At 46.8% G+C, this 11,372-nt stretch overlaps 1 protein-coding gene across 1 annotated transcript in view; it reads left to right on the plus strand.

Moving 5' to 3' along the window:
* LOC109275662 (O-acyltransferase like protein-like) overlaps nucleotides 1-9,418 on the plus strand; it is a 66,044-nt gene extending 56,626 nt beyond the window's left edge. The window contains exons 14-15 of the mRNA XM_019463890.2: nucleotides 4,218-4,360; nucleotides 4,894-9,418. Coding sequence (XP_019319435.2) covers nucleotides 4,218-4,360; nucleotides 4,894-5,019 — 269 coding nt within the window. The 3' untranslated portion in view covers nucleotides 5,020-9,418. The remainder of the gene's footprint in view (nucleotides 1-4,217; nucleotides 4,361-4,893) is intronic.
* The last annotated feature ends 1,954 nt before the right edge of the window (nucleotides 9,419-11,372 follow it).

Consider the following 11,372-nt stretch of genomic DNA (forward strand, 5'->3'; position numbering starts at 1 on the left):
TCAGAACATAGGCAACTCCTCTCCCTGGCCTGGCACAGGCTGCCCACGATATGGTGGTAGCATAACAGTATTCTTGTCTCTTGTAAAAGTCGTGCTAAATGAAGAATAACTTGCTGGGGGGAGAGTCTTAGGTCAAGTTAGAAGATTAATCAAATTGGGGGCACTTGGGTGGCTCAGGCGGTTGAGCGTCCGATTCTCGATTTTGGCTCAGGTCATGATCTCATGGTTGGTGAGATCTAGCCCTGCATCGGGCTCTGCCCAGATGGTGCAGAGCCTACTTGGGATCGATTCTCTTTCTCTCTCTCTCTGCCCTCCCCCCCCAGCTCTCTCTCTCTCTCAAAAACAAATAAACATTACAAAGAAAAAAAGAAGATTAATCAAATTTGGGGCACCTGCATGGCTCTGTCAGTTAAGTGTCAACTCTTGATTTTGGCTCAGGTCGTGATCTCACCATTTGTGAGTTCAAGCCCACGCGGGGCTCTGCGCCGACAGTGCAGAGCCTGCTTGGGATTCTCTCTCTCTCTCTCTCTCTCTCTCTCTCTGCCCCTCACCCACTCGCATGCTCTCTCTTTCTCTCAAAATAAATAAATAAATATTTTTTAAAAGATCAATCAGATTTGCAGCATTATCATTACCGTGGAGTTAGTAAATGCTAGCAATTCTTAGCCTGAGCATGGACGACGCCTCCGTTAATCCAGACGACAGACAAGTCCTTTGATGCGTTCTTGAGTGATACGTGTTTTCAAAGAGTGTTGTCATTAGCCAATCACAATTGCAGGCGCGACTGATGTTCTAGGTTTGCATCTCTGGTGCCATAAGATAGCAAGATTGGTTAGCAGGTCAAGGTAGGAGGTGACGGGTGAGGTTCAATCCTAGAAAATATGTGTCCACCTGGTGACCTTTAGAAAAGTACATCTGTAAAGGAACATTTGAGGAAGTGTGTCACCGAGACTCTCAGGGTGAGAAGGGGGGTCCTGATGCCTCAAATCATCTTTCCATCGTCTGAGTCAGGGCCAGTGTAGACCATGAGGGTTTGGTTCCGTGCTGAGTTGCCAGAGTCCTCTTCTGACCACGTGACTCCCCCAGTTAAAACCTTTCGGTGGTGCCGTCTCTCCTTCAGGGGTCCTCGAACTTTGGTAATACATGGACCCATTCCAAAGGAACAAGAAGTCTTTGGGGATCCTTAGTATTGGCTTAAATTATTTCAATTCTAATTTTACCTAAACATGAGCATACAGAAATCTAGATATAAATTTTTATGTTTATAATACATAGATTTATAAAGTCAAAACAAATGTGGTTATAAAGTAACCACAAAAATGGGGCACCTGGGTGGCTCAGTCAGTTAAGCATCCAACTTTGTCTCAGGTCATGATCTCACGGTTCATGGGTTGGAGCCCCGTGCCGGGCTCTGTGCTGACCGCTCAGAGCCTAGAGCCCGCTTCAGATTCTGTGTCTCCCCCTCTCTCTGCCCCTCCCCCTGCTCACGCTCTCACTCTTTCTCAAAAATAAATAAACATTTAAAAAATTTAATCAAAAGGGGGCGTCTGCCTGGCTCGGTCAGTGGAGCATGCGACCCTTGAGCTCGGGTTTGTAAGCTCGAGCCCCATGACGGGTGTAGAGAATACTTAAAAATAAAGTCTTCAGAAAAAATAATAAAGTAACCATACAACTACAAAACCAACAGGGTCTGAATTAACAACACTAATTTAATGTGATTAACAGTTGACTGGAGCCAGTTGTGGCTCATGACGTGACCAGGAGGTTGCTTGCTTTAAGGATGTTCTCTTGTGTTTCGTTTACCTGCGTGACACGGGCTCTCCGTTGCCTTAATTTTCCTATAACTATATTGTTTGCTCCCCAGAAATGTCTTGGTTGATCTTATCCCTTGACATTCACTTGGGGCAAAGGTATCTTTGGCCGGCGAGTCCATCTCTGTTCTCTCAATCATATAAAATACTTCCAGAATGCTCGCTTTATGCCAAGCGCTGTTCAAGTTGCACAGGATGTGGAGCAGTAGACAAGAAAAAAAGTCTCTGTTGTAGGAGATCACAGGGGGGTAGGGGACACAGCCCGGGAGACTCCAGTAAGCTGCATAACGGCCCCTGGTAGATCAGGTCCAACTGGGACTTTGCAGATGTGATGGTGGCGATCACGAGATTGGGAGGTGGGGAGATTATATGGGCCCTAAATGCGGTCACGTGTACCCTCCAAAGAGGAGGATAGAGGGACACTCGCAGAGGAGACAGCGACACAAAGATGGAGTGGGGACACATTTGAAACCGCTGATGTTGTTGGGAGGGGCCACGAGCCAAGGAGAGCCAGAAGCTGGGAGGGGTCGGAGGAGACCAGAAATGGATTCTCCCCTAGAGCCTCCAGAGGGAGTGTGGCCCTGTCCACTGATTTCAGCCATACTGGTTTGGGGCTTCTTGTCTCTAGAATGACGCAAGAGTAGATTGTTGTTGTTTTGAGCCACGATATTTGTGCAATTTGTTGCAGCAGCCATCGGAAACAAATCTGGAGCCAGGTTAAGTAAATATGTGTATAATTCCAGCGTGGATATATATAGGGAATAAAAATAAAGCCAGGATCGGAGGGTAACTGGAGTAGGGGTGAGTTTGCAAATATTTGCAGGCAAAGGGATGGTGTGGCAGAGGTCTCAAGACTGTAACGAGCTTAGTGGGCGGGAGAAGCAGCAAGAAGACCGGTGAGACAGGAATCAAGATCAAGGTGGGAGAGAGATGGGAATGAGAACACAGAGGAAGGTAGCAGCCAGGTCATGCAGGGTCTTCAAGGCCCAGGGGAAGGACTGGATTTTATTTTAAATTTTTTAACATTTATTTATTATTGAGAGACAGAGCGAGACAGAGCATGAGCAGGGGAGGGGCAGAGAGAGGAGGAGACACAGCCTCCGAAACAGGCTCCAGGCTCCGAGCCGCCAGCACAGAGCCCGACGCGGGGCTCAAACTCACAAACCGCGAGACCATGACCTGAGCCGAAGTCGGATGCCCAACCGAGTGAGCCACCGAGGCACCCCGGATTTTATTTTAAAAGCCATGTAACGTAATCTGACCTGTGATTTAAAAGAGCACTCTGGACGTTGCATGGAGACTGCAGGGCAGCAAGAAGGACAGCAGAGAGACCAATGGATCCGTCAGGAAGCTACTGTACAGGTCCAGGGAGTAGGAGCTGGTGGGTTTGATGTGGGGGTTAGTGGCGGAGATGAGAAGAAATGGTCCAGTTTGAGATAGACAGTTTTAAAGACAGATGGTAGCACTCTGTGGGATATGGGAGAAAGAACCGAATTTGGGATGACAAAGATTTTGTCCTAAGCAACTGATACAACAGTGACGCATGACTGAGCACTTGAGATGAGCCTCGTGCAAAGGAGAAACAAGTTTTTCTCTTTTCTTCTTTTTCTTTTTCTTTTTCCTTCCTTCCTTTCTTCCTTCCTTCCTTCCTTCCTTCCCTCCTTCCTTCCCTCATTCCTGTCCTTTCTTGCCTTTCTTTCATGGCTTGAAACAACAGAAATCAACCCTCTCATAGTTCTGTAAACTAGAAACCCAATATCAAGGTGTTGGCAAGGTCCTTCTGGAAGCCCCGAGGGGGCATCTGTTCCATGGCTGCCAGCGAGCCCTGAGTTCCCGGCCCAAAAGTGCGTCACTACGGTCTCTGCCTCGCCTTCACACGGCTTTCTCGCCCTGCCTCTCCCCTGTGTGTCTGTGTCTCCTCTTCCGCCTTCTATAAGGACATTCGTGGCTACGCGTGGGACAACGCAGTTCTAGAAGTTATACCGAGTTACGGAATATTTGTCCCGAAAGAGACCTACACGTTGACCAGAGGCAAGCCTCTCAGTAACAGAGGACGAGCCTGAGGCCAGGCGACGCGAACCACCTCGTCCCAGGGCCCAGCAGCTCCCGTGCTGCGTCTTGAGCCAGAACCCAGGCCGGTGGAAGGACTTGGTTCCTTGTTTCCCACGCGGAACGGTCGGTGCTCAGGGCTTGAGGTCGTACTGAGGAAGTCAACTGACTGGAAACGCTGTATTAGCGTCTCTTATTTTTTCACATTCCTGCAAAGTTTGGTTTGGTGTGGGGCACCTCCTCTTAAAAATCAGGAGAATAAAGGCCTTCTTAGAAGTCCACGCACACAGGTGCACAGCACCCAGAGGGACCGGGCGGAGTCATGGCTCCGTAAGTCAGGCTGCCCGTTCCCTCCAGGGCTGGTGAACAGGCTCCTCTCCTGCCACATCTGGGCTTTCCTGGCCAGCATCAGTTACGCTTGCTACCTGGTTCATCCGATCCTCATCATGCTCTACAACGGGCTTCAAGAAACGCTCATTCACTACAGCGACACCAACATGGTGAGTGAGTCCCCACTCTCCGCTCTCTTGTGGCTCCACTGTCCCTTCTCTGCTGGAGCCACCACGCAGCCCACTGGCTCTGGGAGAGAAGCTCGCTTTGTTGTGGGGGCTGCTAGGAGCCTATTGTCCTTTGCTTTCTTTGAAGGAGGGCTTTGGGATAATATCTTTCTTCGATTTTATTCATCCTATTTATTTTAAGTTTATTTTTATGTGTTTTGAGAGGCAGTTAGAGAGCCAGTGGGGGAGGAGCAGAGAGAGAAGGAGAGAGAGAATCCCCCGCAGGCTCTGCACTGTCAGCACCGAGCTCGATGCGGGGCTCGAACTCACGAACTGTGAGATCGTGACCCGAGCCGAAGTCAAGAGTGGGATGTTCAACTGGCTGAGCCGCCCAGGCGCTCCTACCTTAGTTTTAACGTTCAGGGCTGGGGGTCTTACAGATCTAGATCATACGGCCGGGATGATGCCCTTTAAAACCAAACACAGTACGAATCTGGTAGTAGGATTGCATTCACTCTGCCCCTCTTTCTCTCCAGTTCTACCTTTTCTCTGGACACTGTTTGCTGACCTTCATCACTGGGCTGGCCCTGACACTGTTCATTGAGAAACCATGTCAGGAGCTGAAGCGGTACCTGTTGGGACCAGTGCCTGCTGGGCCATGAACATTCTGGTAAAACCCTAGAGAATGACTGGGTTTTTTTCTGCTGGCAATGAGCTAAAGTAGACAGGGGCTCATTTATGTAACAGACGCTTGTGTTCCCGAAAAGGGGTGTGAATTCTGATTTGGTGAATGCTTAAGATATACAAGTTCTCTGTGCTTAATGCATAAAAGAGTTCTGAGTGTTTATTTACTATATAAAAGAGTTCTGTGATAGCCTGTTGGGTAGCACAATAATCACTCTCTGATGTACCTTTTTAGAAAAAAACAAAAAACAAACAAACAAACAAATAAACAAAACCAAAGAAAAACAATCTAGATTTGTGATATCTTGTTCGGCATGTACTTTCTGTACCGATGATCATAGGAAAACATCAAATCTAGTGAATTTAATGAAACTTGGGTTATAATCACATTTCTTGGTAAAGTCACAGTATGTAGTTTTTCACGTCATCGTTATCTTTGTGTTATCATGATACCTTTGAGGACTTGTAACTTTATTTCAGAGCCTCAGGATTGTGTGACCCACTAGCGTGCCCAGTTCATGGGTGTGTTGTTACAGGCCTTCCAAACATTATCTATTTTACAACACGGTCGCTGTTATGGGTTGAATGTGTCCACCGAGAAAGATACAAAGTCCTAATCCCGTCATACCTTAGAACGTGACCTGTTTGGGGGGGGGGGGGTAGTGTTTTTACAGAAGTAATCAAGTTAAAATGAGGTCATGGGGGGAGGTGGCTCTAATCCAGTATGACTGGTGTCCTTGTAAAACAGGGAAATCTGGACATAGAGACAGATATGCACAGAGGGGGGAAGATGTGAAAACAGACAGCAATAAGGCAGCCATCTACAAGCCAAGGAACACCAAAAATTTCGGGCAGACACAGAAGCTAGACGAGGCAAGGAAGGACTCTCCCCTAGAGTCTCAGAGAGAGCAGAGCCCTGCTGACACCTCGAGTTAGGACTTCCAGCCTTCCAGAACAGTGAGATGATTTACTGTTGTAAATCAGCCCGTTGTGCAACCCTAGCAAAGAATACAGTCCCTCAACAAAACTCCCAACAGAGAAGGACGAGATCCAATCAATGGCTCCCATCCCAACTCTTCGGTTTCCAGCAACAAGGCCTGGAAATGGAGAGATTTATAAGGCCAGGGTGTCCAGGCTCTCAGGCTTGTGTTCCTTCCTGGGTGTGTGATTTCACGTTGACCATCCCTACTTGCATTTGCTTAACATCACTTAAAACAACGCTCTCTTTGTGTACTCAATAAATAAAGGGTTTATTAGCAATCACGGGGCTATGAGGAGCTAATTAGCACAGAAGACTCCCCATCTCTGTACTGTGTCTCTCCAAGCGGATCTGCTAAGACCACCACTGGAGGGTGGGGAGGGCTGTGAGCCTCAAATCTTTTGCCAGGGCAACCGGCAGCGAACCTGGTCCTTTTCCACCCCACCCTGGGGAGCCTCATCTCCCGGAGGCTTGGTCTATTCTCCTGGCAGAATCTGACCTGAGCCAGGAGACAAGTCCCTGCCCGGCATGTTCAGTGTCTGTATCAGAATGCACCAAGTTGGGTTTTTGGGTGACCCCCAAGTTCATGGAGTTCTTTGGGAGCCCTCTGGTGGCTGATTTGGCACCTCTGACTTAATTAGGCCTCAGAGGAGATCTTGAGGGCGTGTGACCTTTACAGGTGGAACCCTACAGTCCGGATGGATGCTGGTGGGAAATGACTCCCCTGCCAACACTGACGGGCAGTCAAATTGCCAAGTGCTTCTGGTTATGAGGCTAGAAACTTGGGGCCGTGGAAATAGCTTTCATAACGACTAGTGACATTGCCTTTGAAAGTTTTTTTTTTTTTTTTTAATAAGGAAAAAAAAATACCCTCTCCACGATTGCAATTTCACAAAATATAAAGTAGGGATAGAGAAATCCAATTTTGTTCCGGCTTTTGTTTCGATCTGGAATTCCCGAGGGGTTTAAGATTTATGGAGTATGTGGAACTTCTTTCGATCCTGAAACAAACTGTAAAAAAGCATATGACATTTACGAGACAGCTGGAAATTTGAACACGGCCTGGATATTGGATGATACTAAGGACTCACTGATGTTTTAATGTGATAGTGGTATTGCGGTCATGTTTTTGTTTTGTTTTTTTTAAGAGCCTTTATCTTTCAGCTGCATCCTGAAATATTTATGGACAGAATGATAAAATCTGGTATTTGCCTCAAAATAATACCAGGAGCACGAGGGAGACCAGAAACAAGATTGGCCATGTCGTGATACTTTTTGAAGCTGGGTGATGGGTATGTGGGACCTCATTATACTGTTTTTTTCTTCTTTTTTTTTTTTTGTATATAATAAACTGAAGCAAATTTCTAGAGGCGGCGACATCAGCGTAGAGAATTGATGGGTGACTCCTCTAATTCTCCCTAAATTCTGAAATTCATGTTTCGTCCCCACATACCAACCCGGGGACAGGTCACATTGACAGTACAGTCACCCCCGCAGATCTAAAGGAACTCCGGCCGCCCTTAAGTTCCTCCCGACTGGTGTTGGGAGAGTCCAGGGATATCTCGCTGGTCTTGTAAACGCCTGGACCCTCGCCGCTGCCCCTCCCCCACCCCGCCTGGCTCCGTGCTCAGCCTACTGCGTCCATCCAGAGCACAAATGATCTCCATAAATGTCACAAGCAGGTAAGTCCCCTCTGCCCCGCCTTGTGCCACCTGTGCTCCCTCATTGAGGCTTTGATGCAGTGCTGCTAAGTGCTCAGCATGTTGTTCCAGAAACTGCTCTTGCAGATTTTCCTTATTCTAATAGAGGTTGTTCTCCCTTGGGTGCCCCATGAACCGATGGGCACTGGGATGGAGAGTGACAATTGTTTGCCCTTTACATTTGTCCTGTTCACCACTAGCCCTGATCACCATGGCTGGCACACAGTAGGTGATCAATAAATGGCGGCTGAAGCAGTGATGGAATGAACCCCTTCTTCTTTTAGGTGATTCATTTTCCGGGAGGCTTCTCGTGCCTACAGGCAGGCACCTCTCATCCAGGTGTTAGATATGTTCAGTTTTGTAAGACTCTTATCCCCAAATGGCCCAAGCAGGCCCCCTTCCTGGGAAGGTCAAAGCTGAGAGGCTCCCAAGTACTTTTAAAAAGGTGAGAAGCCTTTAGAACTGGAGTCCGTAGACCCCACCTGGGATGGAAAACAATGCTGTGCTAATATCGCGGAGGCAGCCATTTTGGGTGGCCACCGCACATGCCTGTCCCGTCCTCCCTCGCGAAACCAACTCTGACCTTCCAGCATCAACACTGGGGAAGCCCCATACTTCGTAAAAGCCAATTTTGTCTCCCTCGGTGCTCTTGCCGGTGATTGGCCCAAGTGTGGTCATGTGACCCAGCTCTGCCCAATGAGACCTAAGGAGGCGTGTGCCAGGGACTTCTGGGAAAGACTGTCCTCGCGGAAACGGGTCGGGGTTGGGGAGCGTCAAGGAGAAAGTCCTTCTCGTGGTCGCGTCCCTCAGCCTTGTGAGGATGTGGTGCTGTTTGCGGTTGTGGCCGCATCCTGTGAAAATGGAGGCGGGCCAGGCTGGCACGCGGAGGCTGACAGAGGGACTGAGGGAGGCCAGGCAGAGTGAGGGTGGTGACACGATACTGAAACCAGAACGATTAAGGGACTGTCTGGACATTGTATCCTGAGGGCTCACAGGGCTCGACTCTCCGGGCAGAAGATTGGAAGCCGCTTCTCTGGGGATTCTGACGGGCCTAAGACCAAAGCCCGAAAACCATTGACATAAAAGGCTCTCCCCAAAACGTCCTCACCCGGTGCCCTGTGGTGAAGCTCGGAGGTGACAGGTTCGAATCACAGGGTCAAAGCAGGGTGACCAACGCATCCCCATGTGCCCGGGACTTCGTCGGTTTGGGCACCGAACCCTCCCCCGTCCCGACGCCCCTCAGTCGTGGGCAGACAGGGACGCGCCACTGTCCTTGCAGAGGTGAGAGAAGGTGCTGCCTCCACTGAAGATGCCGGGACAAAGAAGTGACTCCTCTTTCGTTCGGTCGTTCAGTCAAGAAGCGAATGTTTCTAACGACCACCTATTGGCAAGGACTCCAGGACTACTGATGCGAATGTCAGGCATCCTGTTGTGAAGGAGCTTCCGGAAATCTCTTGGGGAGACCAGAGCAGCCAGGAATGGCCCAGAGTTGCTTTGGACTAAGGAAGGGGCCAAGTGCTGGGTATCTCAGCAGATTGTGCAGTACAGATAGATGATTATTACTTAAAATGGCGGTTGACTTTTAAAAATTTGTTGATGATGACTAGGAATGCATTAATATACTCTTTCAAGTAACTAATTTTATGTAGTATTTCATTTTTACTAGATAAGAGGCTCATAAAACAAGGTCCAATGCTGCACCTTTTGTCCTACGTGTATTAGATGAATTCTTTATCTTTCCTTTTTTTAATTGGGTATAATTTCTATACAATAAAATTTACCTTTTTCTTTTTTTAATGTTTTATTGCTTATTATTTTTTTTTATTTTAATGTTTTTTTATTTATTTTTAAGACAGAGAGAGACAGAGCATGAGTGGGGATGGGGCAGAGAGAGAGGGAGACACAGAATCCGAAGCAGGCTCCAGGCTCCGAGCTGTCAGCACAGAGCCCATCGCGGGCATGAACCCACAAACCATGAGGCCATGACCTGAGCCGAAGTCGGACGCTCAACCGACTGAGCCACCCAGGCGCCCCTTAATGTTTTATTTCTTTTTGAGAGAGAGCGTGAGTAAGAGAGGGGCAGGGACAGAGGGGGACAGAGGAGTCAAAGGGGGCTCTGCGCTGAGCACTGACAGCAGTGAGCCCAACGTGGGGCTTGAACACATGAGCCACAACATCATGCCCTGAGCCAAAGTCCGATGCTCTACCAAATGAGCCACCCAGGCGCCCCTAAAAATTCACCTTTCTAAAAGTGTACACTTTTTGTGAGTTTTGACGGATGCATACACTCACCGCCAGCCCTTAGCACCTGTCTCTCATCCCTGTAGTTCTGCCTTTTCCAGATGTATTTATTTTTGAATGTTTAATATTTACAAATGTAAAATATTTCAGACAGTCCAAGTCTAAAGAAATGAAGCAACTGATAGCCCACATGTCCATCATCCCTAAGAAACACAGGTTAACAGTTTGCATTTTTTTTTCAGATGTGTTTCTTTTTGTTTAAAAATAAAACATTGCAAAAAAAAATAATAAAAAAAAAATAAAACATTGCGAACACAATTGTAGACCGCCCGCATCTCATTGCCTTCCCCCCTTCTTATCCAAGTTTCCACCATGTTTTTATATGTTTAATAATATGCAGATGTCTATAAATGTTATATAGTATGTTGTGTTTAAGCATTATACAATTAGACCCATGCTGTAATATCCTTTCGAAATATGATATCCCCATTAAACATAGTTTGGCTAGCCAGTCAATTCATTGTTAAGTGTTCGTAGTGTTTTACTGAGTGCACGTGTTCCTTAAATATTTATCCATTCACCAGTTGGTAGGTAGACATTTGGTATGTTTCCAGTTTTTCATGGTTGCAAACATGGTTGTAACAAAACTCTTTGTTTGTGTTTCCTCATGGAGATATGTTTCCCGGGGTATATAGTCAGGAGAGTAATTACAGGGTTATAGGGTATATGTATATTCAACCTTGGCTGATAATCCTATACAGTTTTCTAAAGTGATTTTGCCAATTTTCACCGTCACTAGTGGAGGAAGGGGAGTAGATACCATCAGTGAAGGCCCTCCCCAACATGTGGTTCTATCAACCTGTTAATTTACTGTTAAATCCCTGATGAATGTAAGGTGGTATCTGATTACTTCGATTTGCATTTCCCGGCCTACCAATGGGGTTGAATGTTTGCTTTCCATGTGTGTGATGGCCCCATGGAGCTTCTCTTTGAGAGACTGCCTACCATATCCTTTGCCCATTCTTCTCTTGGGTGTTTGCCTTTTTATTATTGATTCTAAGCTGTCCTTTATTTATCCCAAAGACTAATCTTGTTGATTATTTGTGTTGCAAATACTTTCTCCCAATCTGTGGCAACTTTGTATGTGATACATGCTTTACATTTTAATATAGGCAAGATTACCAATCTTTTCCTTCTGACTTGTGCTTTTTGGGGCTTTATTCATGAAATATATATATATATATATATATATATATATATATATATATTTATTATTATTTTTTAAATTTTCTCCATAGGGCAAAAGGCTCCAGTAAAAATTCCTGATCTCCTGCTACAATGTCCTTTGCTTCTTTGTAAGGTAGATTTGTAAGGTTGGATAAATAATGTAATAAATTTAGGGGCGCCTGGG

This window comes from Panthera pardus, unplaced genomic scaffold (assembly GCF_024362965.1).
Source record: "Panthera pardus isolate Hobbes unplaced genomic scaffold, ASM2436296v1 HiC_scaffold_15, whole genome shotgun sequence".
Lineage (NCBI taxonomy): Eukaryota > Metazoa > Chordata > Mammalia > Carnivora > Felidae > Panthera > Panthera pardus.